The sequence below is a fragment of the Protobothrops mucrosquamatus genome, unplaced genomic scaffold, assembly GCF_001527695.2.
Source record: "Protobothrops mucrosquamatus isolate PMUCROS unplaced genomic scaffold, P.Mucros_1.0 scaffold60, whole genome shotgun sequence".
Lineage (NCBI taxonomy): Eukaryota > Metazoa > Chordata > Lepidosauria > Squamata > Viperidae > Protobothrops > Protobothrops mucrosquamatus.
In genome coordinates, this window is record NW_015386439.1 from 606,663 (window position 1) to 627,817 (window position 21,155).

Below are 21,155 nucleotides of genomic sequence, written 5' to 3' on the forward strand. Positions count from 1 at the left end.
GCTCCAGGCTCTGATCCCCAAGAGGAATGTTGCTTCTCCGCTTGCGAGGCAGGCCTAGAAGCCTCTTCCTCCTCCTCCTCCCACTCCTTCGGCTGCGTTCCCTCGGAGCCTTTGGCGGCTCCCTGGCAATTTGGCCGGAGGCCTCCAGCAGGCTTGGCCCAGCCCAGAATCTGTTATGCGTCATTTCGGTATTTGTGGGTGGCTTTCCAGCAGGGACTGGGTGTGCCCATCACACATTTCTTTCTGCCCCCGTTCACCCATGGAGGACGCTGGGGGCACCAACCAGTCCTCCTCCTTGCCAATCTCTCCCTGGGGAGCAGCAAGGGGTACGAGAAGAGGGCCTCTGCCCACAGTCTTTGCCTTCTCCCTGCTTTCTGCAAGAACACTTGATCCAAAAAGATGAGGAAATGAAACAGCGATTCCCTCTGCTTAGAACTAGACAGACACCAACAGAGACAATGAGTTATATTTACTTATATTCTTAAAAAGAGCTAATATGGCACTACACCATATCGCTTGTGAACAGGACCCTGTCAGCACCACCCTTCTAAAACACCTGAAGAATAAGACTAAACCAAAATCTAAGGAACTGATTTTAAATAATCCTCAAACAGAGAAAGAAAGACTTTTTGTTTTTCTCAATAAAAGCAACCTCTGAACTTGTCTCTAGTGGCTGATTTCACTAGTGAAGATAATTATTAAGGGAATTTATCAAATCACGATAAGCAGATCTGCTTCTAGGAACAAAACACAGCCTGTTTTGGAAAATTTAGATAGGCTTTCCTCAGAAAAGCATCTCTGATTGGCAAGTATTATTCAAAGGTATTTATTTGCATGTACATGTTTGTCCACCTATATAGATATATGCACAAAAGATCCACATTTATCTGCTACTCAAATCCTGTCTTCTTCCTGTGGGGAGTTCTGGTTACAGTAGTCCTGGATTCCTGCAAAAAGACCCAAAGTAAGAACGGGACTCAGGACCCGTGATGCCTCCCTCTATGGCTGGCTTCCAGCCAGGGGCACGAAGGCCACCAGGTGGCTCTTGGGTGGCCTGGGAGGCCACTATTACTCAAAGGAGTGGCCTGTGGCTGAAAATGTGTCCGTGAGCCACAGAGATTTGCTCTCCGAAACCATGTAAAGAGAGGATGGCCTCAGGTGCCTGGAGAAAGCCCCCAAAGGCAGGACTCACTTTGGATAATGTTCCTGAAAGACAGTGTGGCTGCAGAGTGGGGCGCTTCGGCTAAGAAAGAGTGGCCTCTGTCACAACTTTTTCCTGCTCGAGGAAAGGAGAAAAGGGAAGATGCAAATTCAGTGAAATGGCCCAAAAAGAGAAATGCAAACGTCTCTCCCCAGTTCCCCCCAGGATGCCTCATCCACTTTGAGGAACAGAGATTCTCGCTGCCCATCTGCTCTGTTTGGCAGCCAGTCAGAACAAACATTCAAGTCTTCTGAATTTCACCAAAGCTCGTGAGCATTTGAGCAAAAGCGCACCCATAGGTTACCTTACCTATTTGAGGGTCGAGAGGCATTTTCCCCAGGAGAGGCACGTTTAAGGTGCGGCACATCATCTCTGCACCCCCCGTGCTGGGAGGGAATATTTGGGATTCTTTCTGCAAAAGGGGAAACTGTCACACAGGCTCTGAGATGCACCAGAAAGGAGGAACCTGGATGTCTGTGCCACGGAGAGGCCTCTTCCGCTGCAGCCCAGAGCAGGGAAGCTGAACCGGCAGCCCCCTTCTAGGGAGGGAGTTGCTTAAAAGTGATTAAAAGAGATGTAACGATACCTTGCATTTTGGGCATGTGAAGCTGCTCATATTTTCCACCACTCCAATGACAGGCAGCTTCACCTTATGGCAGAAGCTGACCTCTTTCCGAACATCCTGAAGCGCCACTTCCTACGTGAAAGGAAACACTCTAGCTGAAAACGAATTCAGATCTCCCGCGATAAAAAAACCGCCCTTGAAGAGAAAAAGTGGCCCAACGACCCCACTGCCCTTAAGTTTTGGCCCAGGGCTGCTGCAAGCACTGCTGGGGGAACCCACACCTGGATACCTCCCTGCCTCTTCTGCTCTTCCCCTTCTCATGTGACCTCCTCTCCCAAACCCGTTCTCAAGGTTGTTTCTGCAATTCTGGCCCTATCTACCCACTCTCCTTCGAAACTGGTTCATTCACATCCTGCTCCAATTGTGCTTCCCACTTACCTTTAAGGAAAAAATGGGGGCAGCCGTGGGGTTTTAATCAGAAGGTTGTGCTGATTAAAGTAAAGGCTTATTTCCTGCAGTGGGCATCTGGCAGTGCTCGCCTGCAGGTTGACAGCCCGACCGAAGGGCCGCTTTAGTTCCGTTAACTGGCGTTCCATATCTTACCTGTGGGGTGGTGATGATCACAGCCCCATCGACTCCGGCAGTGCTGAGATACTGGACTATGGATATATGTTCATCTGATGTTCCTGGAGGGGTATCTACAATCAGGTAGTCAATTTCACCCCAATCTACATCCCGAAGAAACTGCTTAATCATCCCTAAAAATAATAATAAAAAAATAAATAAAGGGAGAAACTGGATGCTGGGGGTGGGGGGCTAAAAATATCCCAATTGCCCACATCAAATGTGTCTTTGTGCTGCAATATATTTTTCTTAATATATTTTCACATGGCCATCAGACAAAAATAATTATCAACTAGTTATCAAGCGCTAATTAGAGTTAGTTTAATTTTAACTAAACTTGTGGAAGTTCCAGAAGTAAGAAGCAACTGCCATCCAGATGTAAATCAGCAGCTCACATCCTCTGCAGGGACCAAGAGATACAAACCGTTTTTTTTCGGTCCTCTCCAAATAACGGCATCATCAGGGCTGCTCAGCAGAAACCCCACTGACATCACACCCAGGTTTTCTTCAACATACTAGAAGACAGAAGCACACACACAACTGTCAAAACAAAAAAACTACAAATATATTATTATTTATGCGTATGAAACAGCTATAGCCTTATCACTCCTAGAGTTCACACAGAGATCAAGTAACTCTGTATCTAGGCCAAACTTTTTCAGAAACTAAATAAATCTGTACACAGTCAGTAAACTACGTAATATAGGGGGCTTCAGCACCAAAATAGGGGAATATGGGGGAGGGCATGTAATGCTTGCTTTTTTATTATTATTGAAATGTAGTTCCTAATTTCTTGTGACTGGAAATAGCAATCAGCAGAAAAGACCAGAGTTCTCATACAGTTTATTAAGAAATAGCAGCAGCAACTCACCACTGGAGACCAGCCTGATCCGCTTTGATGAACCTGAAAAGAAGATTTCAAAATGTTAATATGTACATAAATAACACCCAGCATCACAATAATTTGCTATTGCTCTAAATTTGTAATTCAAAGTGACAGGTGATCTATGGTGATAATATCCATGTAATTAGAAAAAAAATCAGTACATAAATACTCCAAGGCTAGATATTGGTAAGAGATTGACAATCAACAAGCATCACCCCAATCAGGGAGAGGAGCTGGGCACCCTATTTTAGAAACATGCAAGTTTGCTACAACAGAATTTTCTGTTTTGGGATAGATCTTTTAAGTACATCTTATTATTAGATTCCAAAACACCAGTGCCCACTTTGCAGAACCACTAAACCAAAAATAAAAAGAGTGTCCAGGTTACTTTACTTTTATCTAGAAAGCTGCATTTTAAAAAGGGCTGCAGGGCAGAAGCACTGACATCCTGAATCAGAGAGCAACACAAAGAACCGTTTCTGACATACAAAGCCACACCTGTTCTCCCTCAAGGCCCATGATTTTTGGAATGGATGGTCCACAAATATCAATGTCCAGCACAGCAACCTGGAGTGGGAAGAGATCATCAGGATTTGCAATTTTACTTTCAAAGATACCACAAAAATATGTATGGGATTATTGCAACCTTTTCACTGATCATAGGGATGGCTCCAGGAAGGGACATAATAAAACAATTATTGCTTTATTTAAGAACTCAGGAAATCAGATTAAAAACAGCTTTCCATTATCACTCCTATTCGCCATCAAGCAACATTATTTATGTGTGGTCTTCCTCAGGAAGCCATCATGAGAAATTGCTTGCTCTTCCTCGTCTCCATTGTCAGGCCACCGTTTCAACAACCTGTGACGTGAAGTGCTATACAGAAGACCCTCACCTGTGTAGTGTCATCCTCTGCGAATCCGTGGGCCAAAAGAGCAGTGAATGTGCTCTTACCCACACCTCCTTTCCCAGAGAGCACCAGCAGCTTGTGCTTGACAGTTTTCATTTTTTCCTTAATTTCCTCAATGGCTTCAAGGAGGGGAAAACAACAGAAAAAGCTTTAATAAATAAAAGATATTTGTATCTGAAGATGGAGGGAGTCGGGTAGGATATGGAACATGGCCTTCCTCTCATGACTGAGTGGCCCGGCAAGAGGCCTAGCCCCCAGCCTGCCATTAAATCCCCCCCCCACCTGCAGTGGAAGGGAAATGCAAAAAAGCATTCTGAGAACCCCGCAAGCTGCCATCAGAGGCTTCCCCTCAAGACCGTTTCTCCAGGCTCCACGGCATAACGCACACATACCTGGGTCGGGGCCAGCAAGCTGCCCCAAGGAACACAAGCCCTGGTTGGGGCATCCTTGGCAAGCATCAGCCTTGCCTGCTTCATTGCTGCCGGTGCCCGGACAGTCTGGAGGGATATGAAAAAGGGGAATATTCACACTGGAGGAAGGCGAGGAGCCACAGGCCAGGGGGGTGGCCTCTTTTTAGTAGGTCAGCCCCCCGCGTCGGCCAGGCCAAGGCGGGCGCGGGGAGGGGTTCGGCCCGGCGACCCTCACCCCCGCCCGCTCACCGTGAGGCAGGGCGTCGAGGGAAAGCCCACTCCCCTCGGCCATCGCGGCGCCACTGCCGGAAGAAGTGCGGCACTTCCGGTCGAAGGAGGGACGCCAAAACGGCTCCGCCGCGGCGCACCGAAAGAATCCCTCCCCCGGAAAAAGGGAGCGGGCGATGCAGTTCCAGTTGGGGACCGGAGGGAGGCTGCGGGACGGGGCCGAGCCGCGGAGGGGGGAGCTGGCCCCTCTTTTCCGGCTTTGGTCCGGCCCCACAGCTGGGGAGAGTGCGCCCCCTCAGCGCCCCCAGCTCTTTGGCTTGGGGTCACTCAGGGGGGCAGGGAAGGTGGCGGCTGAGGCCTGACACCCCCCCCCCCAGATTAATGGACCTCATCTCCCAGAATTCCCCAGCCAGCATGCCGGCTGGGGAATTCTGGGGGTTAAAGTCCACCCATCCTCAGGTTGCCCAGCCTAAGAAAGCCTGGCTCAGGGCAAGCAGGGAGGCATTTTAAGCAGGCAGGGCAGGGCCTCTGGGGCCCTTTTGTGACACCAGCGCCAAGTCACAGTGCCAGGGCTGGGCTGCAGGGGCAGAGGCACCCCCCCCCACCAGGGCAGCTGAATTGCCTTTGGGCTTTGGGCTGCCAGGGAGGTTGGTGACTACCCTGGGCATTTGATGGAATTCCTGGGCACCACCCAGACGGCCAGCTACTGCGGACCGAAGAAGAGCTGCCTGCTGCCAGAGGTGACCCCCACCAGCCTCAGCCATGACAGCTACCAGGCTTACTACCTGCCAGGCTATCGCTACCTGAACTCATGGAGGCCCAGCCTCTTCTACAAGGTCTCTGCTTTCCGACCCAGCGATGAGGGGGCCGGTCGCCTCAGTGCCCCATTGCGTCCCCCGACCATCCTGCCCTCAGTGAGGTCGTCTCTCTATGCCCGCTACAGTCCCCACGACTGGTACAAAGCCAACGCCATGCAGATCAAAGGGTCGGAGGCCTACCGGCACTGGGCTGGGCGGCTGAACGCGGACAGTGCGCGGCTCATGCAAGACAAGGACCAGCTGACTTGGCAGCAGCAGGAGGATTCTGGGAAAAACCTCGGACAGAGGCTAGCCGACATCGATTTCTGGCGGTCCGAGCTGACCTATGAACTTGAGCGGCTGTTGCATGATACCCGTGCACTGGACACGGCCAAGCGGCGGCTGGAGTGTGCGGCTGATGAGGCCCAGGGGCCTTTACAGGCAAGTGGGGCACCCCCAGTGCTGTCAGGTTGCTATTAATGTGGGGTGCTGGAGAACTATAACATTCTCCTTTGCTGTAACACTGCAGCATCCTTTGAATGGCAGGCAAGCCCTTGGATGGATAGCAACATACTTTTTATTATTAAGCTATCCCTAAACTAGGCCATCAAGAGCCTCGCAAAGTGACAAGCAAGATAAAACAACCTGTGCTCTCTGCCAAAGGCGGTCTGCAGTGGAGGTACAGAGAAACACTCTTCCAAATTATAGATTCTGCCCTAGAAAAAGTCTCTCTGGCATTTGCTTCCATGAAGTATCTCAGAAGAAATAAAAAATGCTTAGGCAGATTGCTTCAGAAATGGCAATTCTTCTCTTTGTGTTAAAGGCCAGAACAGCAATTTCTTTCGAGCTCAGAAAGGAGGAGGAATCTGTGCCGAAGCTCTGGAAGCAGTGAGGTCTTCTCTGCTGGTGGCAGCACCAGCCTGACCTTGACCTAAAAGCTAAGCGGGGTTGTGCCCGGTTGGAAAACAAGTCATTGGGAGTCAAAGAAACTCTGGCTTCCCTCTCCGATCCAAGCACCGGAGACAGACTCCTTGTGTGTCCAGTCACACTTGGCCAATAAAGAATTCTATCTAGTCAGAATTCAGGCTGTATAATTTTATATGAGTTTATGTTTCTGAATGTAAGTAGGTAGAAGAGCTCCTATGGAGCCTTTTGGAAGCTTTGTCCGTGTGCCCAAGAATTATTTCTGTAATGTTAATGATATTGTTGGTGCCTTCTCACAAAATATCAGTTGTAGAAGAAAATGGTGAGAGTTCCACTTTCTTAAGTGAATATAGTGTAAAAAAGCACCAGGATTCAGAGAATGAAAGGGATTTTTTAAAAGTGTTATGCAGCCGTTAAGAGACATTAAGTGCGCTGCCCATGTCAGCTTTGCTGTGAGATTAAAACTGGCCATTAGGTGGCATATTAGCTTTTCTCTTCAAATCTGTTCAGGACGTAACATTGTTGATCCCAAAGCAGCCATAGCCAAAGTTGGCTTGAGGCAGGAGCTTCTCATCCTCTTCACCCACCCCCCTCTGCCCCCTTGCTTATCTTTGCTCATCCGTTGGAATGGGGGGGGGGACATGCTAGAGCTACCAGATTTTTGTCGCCAAAATCCAGACAACCACTAGAGGACAGCAAAGAGATTTAAAAAAAACTCTAGTCCCCCCCATCCCCCCAACCCCAAGTTTGCTGCCCAGATCCTACAGTAGCAGTCCATTCTGGTCCCCTTTGCATCCAGCACAATTTCATTTTAGCGTCTTGTAGCTACCGGTATTAGGCTAGAAAAAGAACGTGGGCTGTTGAGAATGGCAGGCCGATCAATGTATCGCTTTGGAAAAATGAAAGCAAAATTCCCAACACCGAAAGCTTATAATTGGGAGTGTTAGCTGTACTCACCGATTTGTCTGGATTGCTCGTAGGTGGCCTTGGAATGCTTGTACAATCGGGAGAAACGGATGGGAATTGACTTGGTCCACGATCACGTGGAAAGGAATCTCATACAGGTATTGTAAAATGATTTGTAAGCAATTGCCAAAAGGTAGCATTTAAATGGTGAGTTTTTGTTTTCCTGTTCTTCCTGTCCTTGGGGTTTGCTCATGGAAAGATAAGCTGACCGGAAATCATTCAGAGCAAGAGCAAATATTCTGTCAGCTTGTTTGAAGACATCTGGTTGCATGCCAGGAAGAGGATTTTTTTTTTTTCATTTTCTGAGTGCAGGAACTTTTCATATAAAGAAAGTTGCACTAATGTAAGATTAGTCCAGTGGGATGACTGTGGGAAAGACCTTGGGAGACGGGGCGAAGAGAGGCTGCCTAGGGAATGGTCCGAGAAGAGGCAGCAGAGTCCACAGCTGGAAAGCGGGCAGGGCGAGAGGCTCAGGAGGGATCCTGCCTAGTTTCTCAGGCTGCGAGGGAGATGGCGGGAGAATTGTACTTTCAGACTTGCAAAATTCTGTTAGTGTAGCTTTGCGAATAAAGTAGAATGAGCTTGGTGGTGTTTCCTGTCTGGTCTACTTAAGGCTGACGACTTGTTTAAAATTCACCAATTTCAAGAGGGCGAGGATTAGCCTGCAGCTAGTTTCCCACATTTAGGCTGTGGTGAACTTCAGCTCCCATCATTCCCAGCCACTGAGACTTACTGAAAGATAATAACTCACAGCAATTCTATATATGTTTCCATTTAGCTCTGTGTCTGCTATGTTCAGTAATATCTGTAACGCATGATGAAACTTTTGTCTCAGTTCAGAGTTCAACAAATAACTCTTGAGGCTCCTGGTGTGTTTTGGTGCAGATATCTCAATCTGGAGTCTCCCTTGAAACATCTGATAAGGTCCACGTTAATTTAAGATCCCTGCTGATAAAAATGAATGAGAATCACAATTCCCAGCATGCAATTGGATATAAATGTAACACAAGGATCTTTTTGCATTTTAAATAAACCAGATGTTCTTCCCATGTCTGCATATGTCCTGGAGGAAGGCCAGGACAAACCTCTCCGGAGCTGCTGCTAAAATTACACGGATGTCTCCGTCATGTCACCAAGGCCTTTAATTCTCTGTTATCGTTTATTTCCCTTTGCTGGGCCTTCGCAAGGACAGAGCCCTCTGCAAAGTGCCTTTCCCTCGACTTTTGTAGAATCTCTGACCAGTGTGTGTTTTGTATTCTAGGAGGTTGATTTGATCAGGGCGTGCCAAGAGAAGATGAGAAAGCTTGCAGAAAGAATCGACCAGCAGATTAAGTAAGCTTTGAAGCAAGTGAGCTGCTATTTAAAGGGGGATGATGAGTTGGTCTGATTGATTGATTGATGCTGGGGATGATGCAAGAGCTGCAGCTGTTCAAGGTCTTTAGGAGGGGCGGGCCTTCAGCAAACAGCAGGCGCCTCATTGGGCGGCTCTCCGTAGCAAGAACTGTCCAACTGGAGGGTGCCCAGATGGCAAAGCAGAAGTGAAGGCAAGAAGTGAAAGAAAGGGCAGCAGCTAAAGGAGCAAGATTGTTGGGCCTCTTATTCCTTGACCACCATCACCCACCCACATATTTTACTTTGAATGTCACAGTAGGCAGAAATTCAACAGGTAGTGCTAGCCGAACTCCTTTGTCTTTTGTCTGACCGAAAGGAATGTGTTATAATCAGGAACTCAGTAAACACACTTACAGTCTTGTAAAAGTGACAAAAGTATAGGATAACATTCATGAATTATTATTTTTTTTACAGTTTGGGAATGTAGAGAATTTTTTTGCACCTTTTTAATGGGTGTTCCGTGACACCTTTAAATAATATTGGGAGAGAAAATAAGGTAACCACATAAATCTTTGTCCCAGCCTTAACAGAGATGCTCAGCATGCGCTGGAGAGGGATCTCGGTGATAAAAGTTCAGCTCATTTTATTGATGAGAAATGCTATAATTTGAGGAATACTTCGGACAGCATCAACTACTACCATGGAATTGAGAAAATCGATGGGACGTAAGTACAGGACTATTCCCTCGTGGTCATTTAGGTAGGAGCTAAATGAATGCGAGTATAAGGAAAAGCCGATCTCTTGAAGTTTGTCAGTGCAGTTTCATTGATAATTGGACCCACTGGATCAGCGACATCATTGAGTGCTTTGCCTTACAGAAAAAAATAAGGGGAAAAAAACCTTAAAACATTTTTCCTAGACTGAAATCATATTAAAGGATTTGACACCAACCTTAGATTGGTCCTCAACAATTTTAACTGTTCTTATGTTATCCCAAAGGTGCTTTCTCACAGGGCAACTGGACTATGGCCTGGGTGACTGAGAATCTCCGTAGGCACGGTTCTTATGTTCCACATTAGAGAGGTCCTGTTCTCCGTTGTGTACACGGAGCTGCACACACTCACTAGTTGTCTCTGTTTTTTCCTCTGAGACGTTTTTCACCATTCCACATGCAGCAAGAAGAGAAATGACCGCTCTGCCTTTAATGGAACACTGTATATGCCGTACTGATCCTTCCCGTTATTAGCACCGTGCTATAACTTTGACCAGGTCCCCTGTAACTTGAAGTAATAGATTCCTTTCATTATCCAAAGCGACTCTGGTTCTTATCTTGCAGAGTCTCAGTCCCTGAAACGTGGGCAAAGTTTAGTGATGACAACATCCGGTATTCCCAGAATGCCCGAGCCAACTCAGCCATACTCTGCGAGGAAGCGAACCACACCCTGGAAGTCACTTCGGATGATATGTGGAAACAGTGGACCGACAGCAACTTGGTCTTTACCTCTCGCATATCAGAAATTGCAGATGCCAAGAACCAGCTGCAAGCACAGCTGGCGAAGGTAGGGCAGTGTGGGCAGCATCCGACTTGCTCTGGGCTGGCAGAATCTCATTCATATATTTATGTCCAGAAAAACTGTCGGAGTCTCTAGAGCAGGGCTCTCCAACCTTGGCAACTTTATGACTGGTGGGCTGTGGATTGCTGGCTGAGGAATTCTGGGAGTTGAAGTGCACAAGTGGTAAAGCTGCCACGGTTGGCGAACCTGCTCTAGATAATAACAGAATAAGAGAGTTGGAAGGGACCTTGGAGGTCATCTACTCCAACCCCCTGCTCAAGCTGGAGACCCTGTACCAAGACTCGTCTCTAAACATTCCGCTGCTGGAAATAGCAAACTGAAACAACATGTCCCTTAGGACAGGTAGTCCTCATCTTAACGACCACATTTGGGACCGGAATTTCTGTTGCTAAGCGGTTCACAGCCTCTACTTCAGTGACTGTCTGATGGGACACTGTACAGAATGGTTGTTGAGGGCAAACGTGGAGGAGGCTGTCGGAGTAGGCAAGTCAGGAACTCCCTGTTTCGTGAAGTGTGCTGACCTTCTGTGCTTTTTCGCTGGGGAAGAAGTCAAGAGCGCCATCGGTCCGCTCTGCCCACACTGCATTGTGATGTCACCAAACCGGAGACAATCCAGCAGCGCGAGAGAGGAAGGCTTTGTGGGGAAACGAATGGTGAGCCTCACAAAAGCGCTGGGCAACGTGGGCAGGCAGGCTTGGCATGAATAAGTTTCTTGTTCCAGTCTCTTGCACGGCAGGAGAACAGTCACAAGCATGGAGATGAATTATTGCTTTCAGCAAAACCTTTGTCAGTTTCTCCCCCAATAACTTCTATAATAAACCTAGGCCTGTTTGAATTCAGATTAAACCAGTATAGTTCGACAGAGCAGGAACACACGTTTTTTACATCGCTTCTGTGTCACATTAAAGAGAGGCTGAAATGTCTTAAGACATGATGTCTTCCATAGACTGAGTCCCTGGTGTTTCGTGGGACAAGAGATGAAAGCAACCTTAATCCTATAAAAAAGGAACGTGTGGCCCTCTTCCTTTGCGCATGGTGGAGCCAGAAGGGAACTTAACTGAATAGCTAAGAATGCCAGTGAGCTAATTTGTGTTTATTTTCTGGAACAGGAGGGTATCTTTTGAAGAGCTGTAGAAATTAATCTACAGCCACTTCTGAACTTTTTTTTGGTGCACTGATTTCTGATCCTTCAAATACAGCTCTTCAGTGATGCAGAGTTGTTGACATCACCTGCTAATAAGATTACACCCTTTTAAATGATGTCAATTATTTTGCATTGTGAATTTTATATGTAGTCATTAGGTGTAGTTAAGATCACATTGCTGTTAGGCAGGAAGGCTGACCAGGTTGCAAATACACATCCACTCCCTTCCTGCTTTCCCTTAATTCTGTTTTTTAAAAGAAAGCAGCAGGATATGACTTCAAATCATACCTATCACAACACTTTCTGCTGAGGTTTAAAAGTGGCTGAATGTTTGGTTTGGATTCAGAGCTCACATTTCAGATGCTGATGGGGAAGAGAATTGTCAACTGCTTGTCAGTTATTCCCTATGAAATTCAGCGGGAATGTTTTCCCCCCCAAAGAGAAGGAAACCAAGCAGAACAAGAAGAAGTAAAGAAATAAACAAGCCAGGCTGGATCTGGCTTTGTGCTTGGTCCTCTTCCTAGGCTGAGGCTTAAGGATGGGAGCAACCCTCCCAATGCTCCCCCCCCCTGCCTCCTCCCTTGGCACACCCGCCCTCTTTGCATCCCCGCTAGAGGAGATTGGATTTCTCCTTCAGACAGGCTTAGTTTTTCTTAGGTGTCTCGGCTTAGGAGGAAATGTTGGGACTCCTGGCCCACCCTTGCTGAGTATGCTTATTGTTCTGAGATCCGACTGTGGGAAAGTTAGAAGCTCATCCTTTTTAATGACTCATGAAACACCCAAAAGAAGAGAACCAGATATTCGTGTCACCACTTGGTTCAAGCCCTCCCCGGGGAGGGGCTGTGCTGGAAGAGGGGGCAGGACTGCAGTCTTTGATGCCTTCTGGGTGATGACCATGTTCTTTTGTGCCAGTTTGGGGCTGGTGTTAATTTATAGAGAGGCAACGTATCTCATTATTCTTGAAAAAAAGTTCTTCATCTTAGTTTAGGCCCTGGCAGTAAAGGCCCTGGCTGTCCAAGCAGGCTGGGGGCGAAGCAAAGCACAGAAACATGGAGGACCTTGACCATCTTATAGGCACTTCCTGTATTCCAGCTGCTACAAATCCGTGAAAGAATCTTGAAACTCAGCCACAAAGTTGTTTACATACTAAGTTTATTTTGCTGGACGTATGCACAGATATTTCGGCCACGTTACTCACTTTAACTGAGAGAGATCAAAATGTACTCATCCAGGTTTATTCTCAGCCCGGCTCCACAACAGCAAGTGTAGTGCTAAATTTTCCAGACCAATTAGCACAATATTTTTGGCCTGCTTGCCTTACTCGGAGGTTTGACTATTTTGCCTGGGGCCATAGGAAAAAAAACTAAAAAGGGACCTGAACAAAAACTAAATGGATTTTAATTAAAATCAGTGTTGATCAATTAATCACAATGAATGCTCCGTGTGCATTTAATTATTTTCTCCTTCTGGCAAGTTAAAAATTGCAGTTCAGTATCACACGTTCAGGGTCTCCAGGGGTTGTCTTCCCAGGTTTTAAGTTATGTATTCCCTGATTAATAAATGAATTTTTTTTAAAAAGAGGAAAAGTTGCCTTTGAGTGAAGCCTGAGCCCTAGCCACTCCCTGGGTGTGGGCGTTTTGGGATGTAGTTTCCAGGTAGTTTTTGTGGAAACAATGTGGAAATGCAAAAAGTTTTTGCTGACCCACAGCTGGCCTGAAAGCCAGGATCATCCTCATCAGAATGGGCCAGATCCTGGGCCCAGAATTCTTCAACAGCCTCTTGTGTGATGAACTGCAGGAAGGGTTGAGCAGATAATGCGAAACTGGACAGAATAGCTAATACTTTAAAAAAAAAAAGCAGTTGCTTAGAGCAGTCTTTGTCAACCTCGGCTACTTTAAGATACATGGACTTTGACTCCCAGAATTCCCCGGCCAATAATAGAAGCCATTCAGAGTTCATTATTTGTGAAAGAGAAATCAGATGCATAGGTACGGGGTGCAGAATACCATTTGGATATGTGTAGGAAAGACATTTTGTAATTGATCACAAGCTGAAAATAAGTCAGTAGCTATTATGAAGTCAAATATAAAGTCAAAGTCAAAGATCTGAAGCTGCATCCACAGTCATACAGCTGGGAGCTAATAGGTTTGGCCAGCGCTCGCTCTGTTTCCAGCTCCACCTTTTAAGGAAGGTTGGGTGAAACTAAAATGGGTGGAATTCTGGGATTTCGGATAATTCCAATTTGCAGATGACAATATCCCAGAGGGTTTTCCCATTCTGGCGTGCAGCGTTTCCATTCTTTGCACGAGAGGATTGGGAAGCTGGCAGGCATTTTTCTTTTCAAAACGCTCACGGATCTTTACTTCCCCTTTCAGACTCTTCAAGAAATCTTCCAGACAGAGAACACCATCATGTTACTGGAAAGAGCCATCATGGCCAAGGAGTGTCCGTTGAAGGTGGCCCAGACCCGTCTGGAAGCGAGGACCCGGCGGCCAAACATGGAGCTGTGCCGGGACGTCCCCCAGTTCAAGTGAGTGCTGCAGTGCTTGCCACCCTGCATCCTTTGGCGGTGGCCCCCTCAGCCCTGACAGAGGCTGCTGCTTTAAAGGAGGCCAGCGGGGGCCCTCCCCCAGCCCTGCCTGGGTCGCCTCTCCGGCTCAGGCGGTTTTCACGTCTTCTGAAGCCGGCTTTGGGCCCTGCCGGCTGGTGCTCCTGGTCCCTTTCCGCCTCTGGGCTTTGGTTCTGGGCGTCCCAGGCTGAGGGCGAGCCAGGCTTCCCTGTGACGGGGGGGGGGGGATTAAATGCAGGATTTAGGCAGAGGCAGCCGGCAGGGGGCTCTGCTACTTCTAACAGAGCAGAAAGGGGAAGGAATCCGCCAGCCTTCCAAGTCAACTCAAGGCTTCTCTTTATTGCTGTTAGTCCTGGCTAATTTGTGAATCTCTTTTGAAGCACCTAGAACCGATCACATTAAGAAAGAAGCAAAAGACAAGCAGGTCTCTGTGTGCTTCGTGCCCAGAGCCGGTGGCTTCCCACGCTGCTGTCCCAGGACCCGGCAGCTTCCCAGGGAGGCCCAGCAGCCGTAACCCCTTCCTTTCCCTTCCCTTCCAGGCTGGTGAACGAAGTGTTCACAATCGACGACACCCTCCAGACCCTGAAGTTGCGCTTGCGTGAAGCCCAGGATACTCTCCAGCTGCTGATCCTGAACAAGTCGAAACTGGAGCACGACCTGATGGTGAAGGCCAACAGCCTGTTCATCGACAAGGAGAAGTGCATGGGGATGCGGAAAACCTTCCCCAGCACGCCTCGCCTGGTCGGCTACACCTGAGGCTGCAACAGCCGCCTTTCATGCTCCTATCAATCTGACATAAAAGGTTGAAAATCATGGGAGACATTTCTGCGCGTTTATTTTTTTGTAGCAAATGGAAGAAGGAGAAAGAAAAATTTAAAAATCCCGTGAAAATAAACGTAATGTAACAAAAACAAAATCGGAACAAGGTCACCGCTTTTCTTGCCTGCAGAAAGTGTGAGAAGGACCGCTTCCTATGGAAGGAAGGCAGTTGGCTGGGCGCTCTGGAGACGTCCCAAGAGGGCCAACCGTAGAGCAGAGATGAGCCAAATCCAGAGGAGGGTCTGGTCCTGGCCCTCGCCCCCTCAGAGTTATTCTCCCCCCCCCGTTTAGCCCCAAGGAGGCCCCAGAGCTGAGTCCACCGACTGAACCTGGAGATCTGGCAGCCTGTGTGGTGAGAGGATGCGACACTGTACAAATGTGTCCTTAGACTAGGCACAGAGTGGACAATCCACCTGCAAGGATAGGCTTTCCTGCTGATCTGCTTGGGCCAGGAGAATCTAGCCTGCCGAAGGGCAAAGTGTTGTATGTGTGAATGCACTACGTACGTAAGTAGCTAACATTCATCCTAATTATTCTACCGGTGTGAAGTTGATCTATGTGTCTGCCGTAAAAAGGACAGAAAATGGTCTGATTCAAGGATCTTGCCATGTTTGCAAAAGGGAGAATATAATGCACATCGTAGAAAATAACTTGTCCTCCCCCAGCTCTGCTTTTTATAGATTACGGTTTACAGGGTAGGCAGCGAAGGGTACAAACAACTAAGCCATGATGATCATGCTGGCCTTTGCTCCCAGGGAATGAATGCGTGATCGAATGTCCTTTCCTCCCCTTCCAGTTCAAAAGAGTTCCACCGCCCAAGCTCCTGCTCCAAGCCCCTCCATAACTTTCCTTCCACTTCTAAAACATTCAGATTTCTGGAGAAGGATGTGTAGTCGGCATCCTTTCGCGTTCTGACCCTGCCTGTTCCTCAGGAATGCAGAGACCAGAAGGCAATCCATCCGAAGGAAAAGGGCCCCGTGTGAAGTCAGCTTCCTGCCTTCCCCCCTGCACAGGACGGTTGCAAGAGACCTTGGCAGGCTGGGCCAGCGGTAGAGAATTCTTTCAGACAATGGACGTTGAGCTCAGCTTTGGGAGAATGTCTCGCTGGGAAAGGGATGAGCCCAGAGAGGTTGTTCTGACTGTTTTCTGAGAGAGAATCGGCATCCCACCCCCACCCCGGAAGCCTCAGGCCAGCCTGGCGAGAGAGCAGGAATGGTTTGTTCCTGTAGCTCAAAGGCCAGATCTCTGGGCATCTGGGTTTTCTGAATGAAGAGGGAAGCTGATGCAAGTGCTGTTGCGGTGTGCGTCTCATTCTCCCCCCAACACTGGCACAGGGAGAGTACCAACTGAGTTGTTATACTCTGAACCACCTAGCTGGTAATGGTTACAGTTTTATTTATCACTAAAATCATATCTCCTTCTCGTAATTATAAGCTGTGTTGATTGAGTTTAGCAAAGGCATGCATATGGATGGGTTTAATTACCTTTATAACCAGGGGATATCTACATTTAATTACAGGTAACTTGTGGGGCCTGGATATTAAAGAGCTCCTCAGCACTTCTGTTTGCTGCAGCTAATCCTTTGACCCATCTGGATTTACCTAAACGGCACCGTTGTGATTTAATTTTCTTATTTTCCTTCAAAATGCGGCTTCTTCCATAATCCAGCCACATTCTGCTCCCCCCCCCTTTGCAATGTCATGCTCGAGTAGAAAACCAAGTGGCATTTTGTTCCGTCCTCTGGGTTGTGCTCAACGCGTTGCCACTTAGCTGCGCTTCTGGGTTTCCTTCCTTGAGTTTCCCTGCTGGTATTCAAGAGGAGGTAGAGGATTATGGGTTGGGTGGCATCCCTGGGGGGGGGCAGATGCAAGGCTAGGTGGTTGGGCTCTGTTCTCCGTTATTGAGAAAGCAAATTGGCTTCCAATTAATAACTCCAGATCCTTCTAGGATCCAGATGTAGCAAATTGTGCAAAGACCTTTTCTTGCTTTTGAGAATGTTTCCAACCCAGAGACCTCTACTTGTAAGCAGGCCCTTCCTCCTGCGTCCGGCCACCTAAACCTAGAGATTCTTCCACACCGTGTGTCCCCATAGCCGCTTAGGGCTGGGGCAAGGAAGAGGGGAAAGGAGGGACAAGCGAGGTGGGTGGAGAGACTTTGCCAGGGCTGCGAAATGTCATCGGGCGTCCAGCGGCCTGGCCGTTTGGACAATGCAGATCTCTGGCCATTGCCTGTGCCAGTGGCCAAGTATGCAGAGAAGTATTGCTGGTGGGCATGTTCAGAGAAGAATGGGCGCCTGTTCTGAGGGAAAGGGTCCAGCTCCTCCCTCCAACCTAAACAAGAGGGCTTGCTTGAGCTTTTGAAAAGCCCGAAGGGTTGGGAAAGCCTCAGTTATTGGCTGCAGTCTGGAGGGAGCAGATTGTGCCCAGGATGTTCTAAGATCCCTCCCTTGGCTGTTCCAATCCGCCTTTTCCCCACCTTCGGCTTCCGTTCTTTCCCCCCTCCTCTCTTCCCTCAAAGTGCACATCCAGAAGTTAACCATCTGATTGTGATGCACGTTTTCTGCCCTGTTCAGCGATCCAGCTGGCAGAATAGCCGTGCGATTTCCCACCGGCACGGCCTGTTGGCCACACCAACTGGAAGTGGTATGATGGACGTTGAGGCACAAATTTGGGGAAGGGAGGTACAGTTACCTAAAACTCCTCTGTCGCACCGTACAAGTCCCTTGGGGACCTTGAATAAGGTGATGCTTGGAGATTCACCAGGCAGGTGATAGGTGGCTAAGCGATAGAATTCTCCCTCTGACAAGGACATCTTTAAAGAGGAGGAGATGAATTCCTGGGTGATATGTGGTGACAGCTAATCGTGCACCCTTTTTGTTATTTTTAATATCTCAAGCACTACAGTGGCTCACGAGAATTTTCTCAGAGGGAAAAGATTTTCAACATATCTGTCAGAAAGCAAATCCCCTCAACACAAAAGGACTAACCTTTGAGTATACACCCTTTCTGTTAGTTTCATTTTCTTATTCACAACCTCCTCCAAGGACAGTTTCCTTCTTAGCATTTGAATTGCAGGCTAATTCTACCAACTGCCAAGAGTACGATCCTGACCGGCTCAAGGTTGACTCAGTTTTCCATCCTTCCAAGGTCAGTAAAAGGAGGTTCCAGATTGTTGGGGGCAAATATGCTGACTCTATAACTTAGAGAGACTTAGGGACTCTACTGCTTAGAGAGTGCTGTAGAGCACTATGAAGCAGTATATAAGTCTATTGCTATTGTTATTCTCTTGGGGGGACGTTGATCCCACCCTTTGCTGGGCCCAGGATCCCTGCAGGTGCTCTTGGGTGACAAGGACAGGGGTCTTCCCCAGGAAGCAGCAGGCCCCCTCACCTGGTGTCCAGGTGCTCCCTAGAACAGGATGAGAAGGGAGGCCACACAGAATCCCAGGGCAGGGGAAGATGGGAAAGTTGAAAAAACACTTTTGGGAAGGAGGCAATAGGACAACAATCGCTCTACTGTTGTTGAGAAGATTGTCTCCATGTGAATTGCAGTGCGTTGAGCTCTCAGCCGGAGGACATTCTTATTACAGCATTATGTCCAATGTCTCCCGGGGGGGGGGTTGGGGGTTGGAAAGTGCCCTTCCCATGGCCAGGGAAGTCCCTTTTCTAGGAACCAGGGCTGCATCTCTGCCTTTATTATATTCCCCAAATGTTTAGGCATTGCCCCATACTTTAATGCTGTTTATTACTTTTTGCTGGCCCTTGTTGAATGGGTCAGTGGCTGGTCTTTCATCTTGGGGTTTCATTAAACACTTTAATTGTGGTCTCAGCTGCTTCGCAACTTTCATCTGTGCAATGAAATGGGGAGCCCAAACACTTACCGTACCTAAATAAGCGTTTACCTTTTGTTTACCATGCTGGCGTAAGAGACTTTTTTTTTTTAATTGAAGAAGCTGGCAAGCTTAGGGAACAAACTCAAAAAGGCAAGTTAATTATACACGCCCCAAAATGCTGCGAGCAGCATAGCTTTCCTTTTTAAAAGTAGAGACCAAAATATTCCGGTGTGTGCTTGGTGAACTATGGCAAAAGTGACAGCTGCCGTGAAAATATGAATAATAAGAGCTTGGGATCAGCACTTAGGGAGATCAGGATGACCTTGATTTATTTTTGATGCCTCCCTCTTCAGTAACACAAGAACGATGAGTTCACTTTTAATAAATGGGGCCCTTCCTCCCGGGGCGGGGGAGGGTGACAAGATCTGGCTTGGAATGCAGAAATGGCCCCTTTTTGTTCACCCCGGAGATTTTGAAATAGCCCTGCGCTGCGTACCCCCCTTCCCGGTCTGCTACCTGTAATGAGGAGATGAGTAACCATTCCAGGAACTGGCAGAGGTGCCCTTGAGTCGGTTCTGTGGCAGGAATCTCCTTAATGAGAAGAGAAAGTTTCACCAACTCCTCCGTGGTTTGCCTGGAAGGAAGGGTGGAGCCAGCTTGGGAAGGTGAGGCAAATTCTTTCTCCACCTCCCTAATTTTGTTCAAAAGAAGAAGAAACAATAAAGGGGATCGCTGTAGCAGAGCAAGCATATTCAGTGGCCTGATTCTTAATGGTTAATTAAGAACTGTCTCTGTTCCCAGTTGATGAGAGTTTTGGGTTGATGCTTCCTGAAAGTTAAAAGAAAATAGAAGACTTCAAAAACAATCCAGGTCTTCTGTGTGGAAAGCTGGACATATTGGGAGGATCTTTATATGGCCCCTCCCTCCCCCAAATATTCCAATGGGGTTAGAAAATAACTGTTTCTCTACTGCTTCACAATGCAAGTCTGCATGGTTGGTTTTACAGTTAATGCAAACCGGTAGCCGTTCTGGTGGGTGGAGGACTATTTCCCAAGGCAAAATCCTTAGCCTGCAGGCCAGTGAGTCCACTAGGGAGAAAAACATTGTCAGATGGTGGGATGGCTGCAACAGGACTGCTCCTTGATCAAAAGCATAAGTGGGGGAGGGGGTCTTCAGTGAGGAGGAGGAGGAGGAGGAGGAAAAAGGACCCACGGAGGCACCCCACACCTTCTTTACACCTGGAGGGACTGTGAGTGCCCTCCAAAAAACCTGTTTCTGCCCTGGCCAAGCAGGTTTGGGCCTCTGGAAGAGAATGCGATGAGTCAGTCAAGTACTGTAATTGCGGAGTGTCAGGTTGATCTGTGTGCTTCCAAGTCAGCCAGGGAGCTCTGGAGCTTTGCTTAACCCAACGCAGTCAGCACCCTACAGGAAGAGCCACAAGACTTCTGCAATAAGTCGAAAAGCTGAAATCAGCATAAGATCTCTGAGGATCTGTTGGCCAAAGCCTTCAGCATCTCCCTGGTGAAAATAAATAGTCTTTGTTGATGGGCAGCTGCTTTGATACACCTTTCTGGCTAGAGAGGAGCTTCAAAGTAGATCCCTTCCTTTGCCTGCAGGAATCCCCCCTCTAATCCCCAAGACTTCCAGTGGACTTGCATGAAACTCCTGCAGATCCTGACTCAGGAGGTGCTCTCTTAACTCAAGCTGGCAGGTGCTGCTTTCTAACATCTCGCAGGTGAAAGCTGGGACACGCTTCCACACCCAGTAGGGACGACTGTCCTGCCAAGTCTGGGATGAAAGCTTTGTCCTGGGCCTCAATTGTGCCTCACCTGCTTGGCACTGACTTAGAACCTGGAAGTGGATTCGTCCTTTTGATTAGCAGGGTAGGTCAATTGCTGTTGGTGCACTTTGTCCTGTGCCCGTTTGTGTGTTTGCTTTTAAAACTGGCCTGCTGCAAAAACAAAGCCTCAACCTCTGCTCCCCCTGCGGCTCCATTTGTCTCTGTGTAAATAAAGATGCTGGATGGTTGCAGGAAGGATAAAGGCAAGACAGAGCAGTAGGGGACAACTGGAGGGGGCTCAAGAGGGTGACGGGACCACTCTGGAACGGTCCCACCTGCTTCCCGATAGACGCGTCTTTTGAGTGAAGGGGAAGCCCTCCTATGAACATCACAGTGAGAAGCTGGAAGGGACTTTGGAGGTCTTCTAGTGCAGCCCTCTGCTCGAAACCCTATATTGTTTCAGACAAACAGTTGTCCAATCTCTTCTTAGAAACCTCCAGTGATGGAGCACCCACAATTTCTGGAGACAAGCTGTTCCAGTGATTAATTGTTCTCAGTCTCACTATTAAGAAATTTCTCCTTAGTTCTAAGTTA

At 47.9% G+C, this 21,155-nt stretch overlaps 2 protein-coding genes across 2 annotated transcripts; one reads left to right on the top strand and one right to left on the bottom strand.

Annotated features, from left to right (window-relative positions):
* Positions 1-810: 810 nt before the first annotated feature.
* On the bottom strand, positions 811-4,917 carry NUBP1 (nucleotide binding protein 1). Its single transcript, XM_015811983.1, has 11 exons — positions 4,847-4,917; positions 4,580-4,684; positions 4,173-4,306; positions 3,775-3,843; positions 3,262-3,294; positions 2,815-2,905; positions 2,370-2,524; positions 1,788-1,898; positions 1,511-1,613; positions 1,193-1,276; positions 811-947 (listed from the first exon to the last, which is right to left on the bottom strand). The coding sequence occupies exons 1-11, from the start codon at positions 4,887-4,889 to the stop codon at positions 895-897; spliced, it is 981 nt and encodes a 326-aa protein (XP_015667469.1). The 5' UTR covers positions 4,890-4,917; the 3' UTR covers positions 811-894.
* A 579-nt stretch (positions 4,918-5,496) lies between these two features.
* Positions 5,497-14,887, top strand: TEKT5 (tektin 5). The gene is made up of 7 exons (XM_015812007.1): positions 5,497-6,063; positions 7,527-7,610; positions 8,774-8,844; positions 9,426-9,569; positions 10,181-10,403; positions 13,938-14,092; positions 14,671-14,887. Exons 1-7 carry the CDS (start codon positions 5,497-5,499, stop codon positions 14,885-14,887), a joined length of 1,461 nt encoding a protein of 486 aa, XP_015667493.1.
* The last annotated feature ends 6,268 nt before the right edge of the window (positions 14,888-21,155 follow it).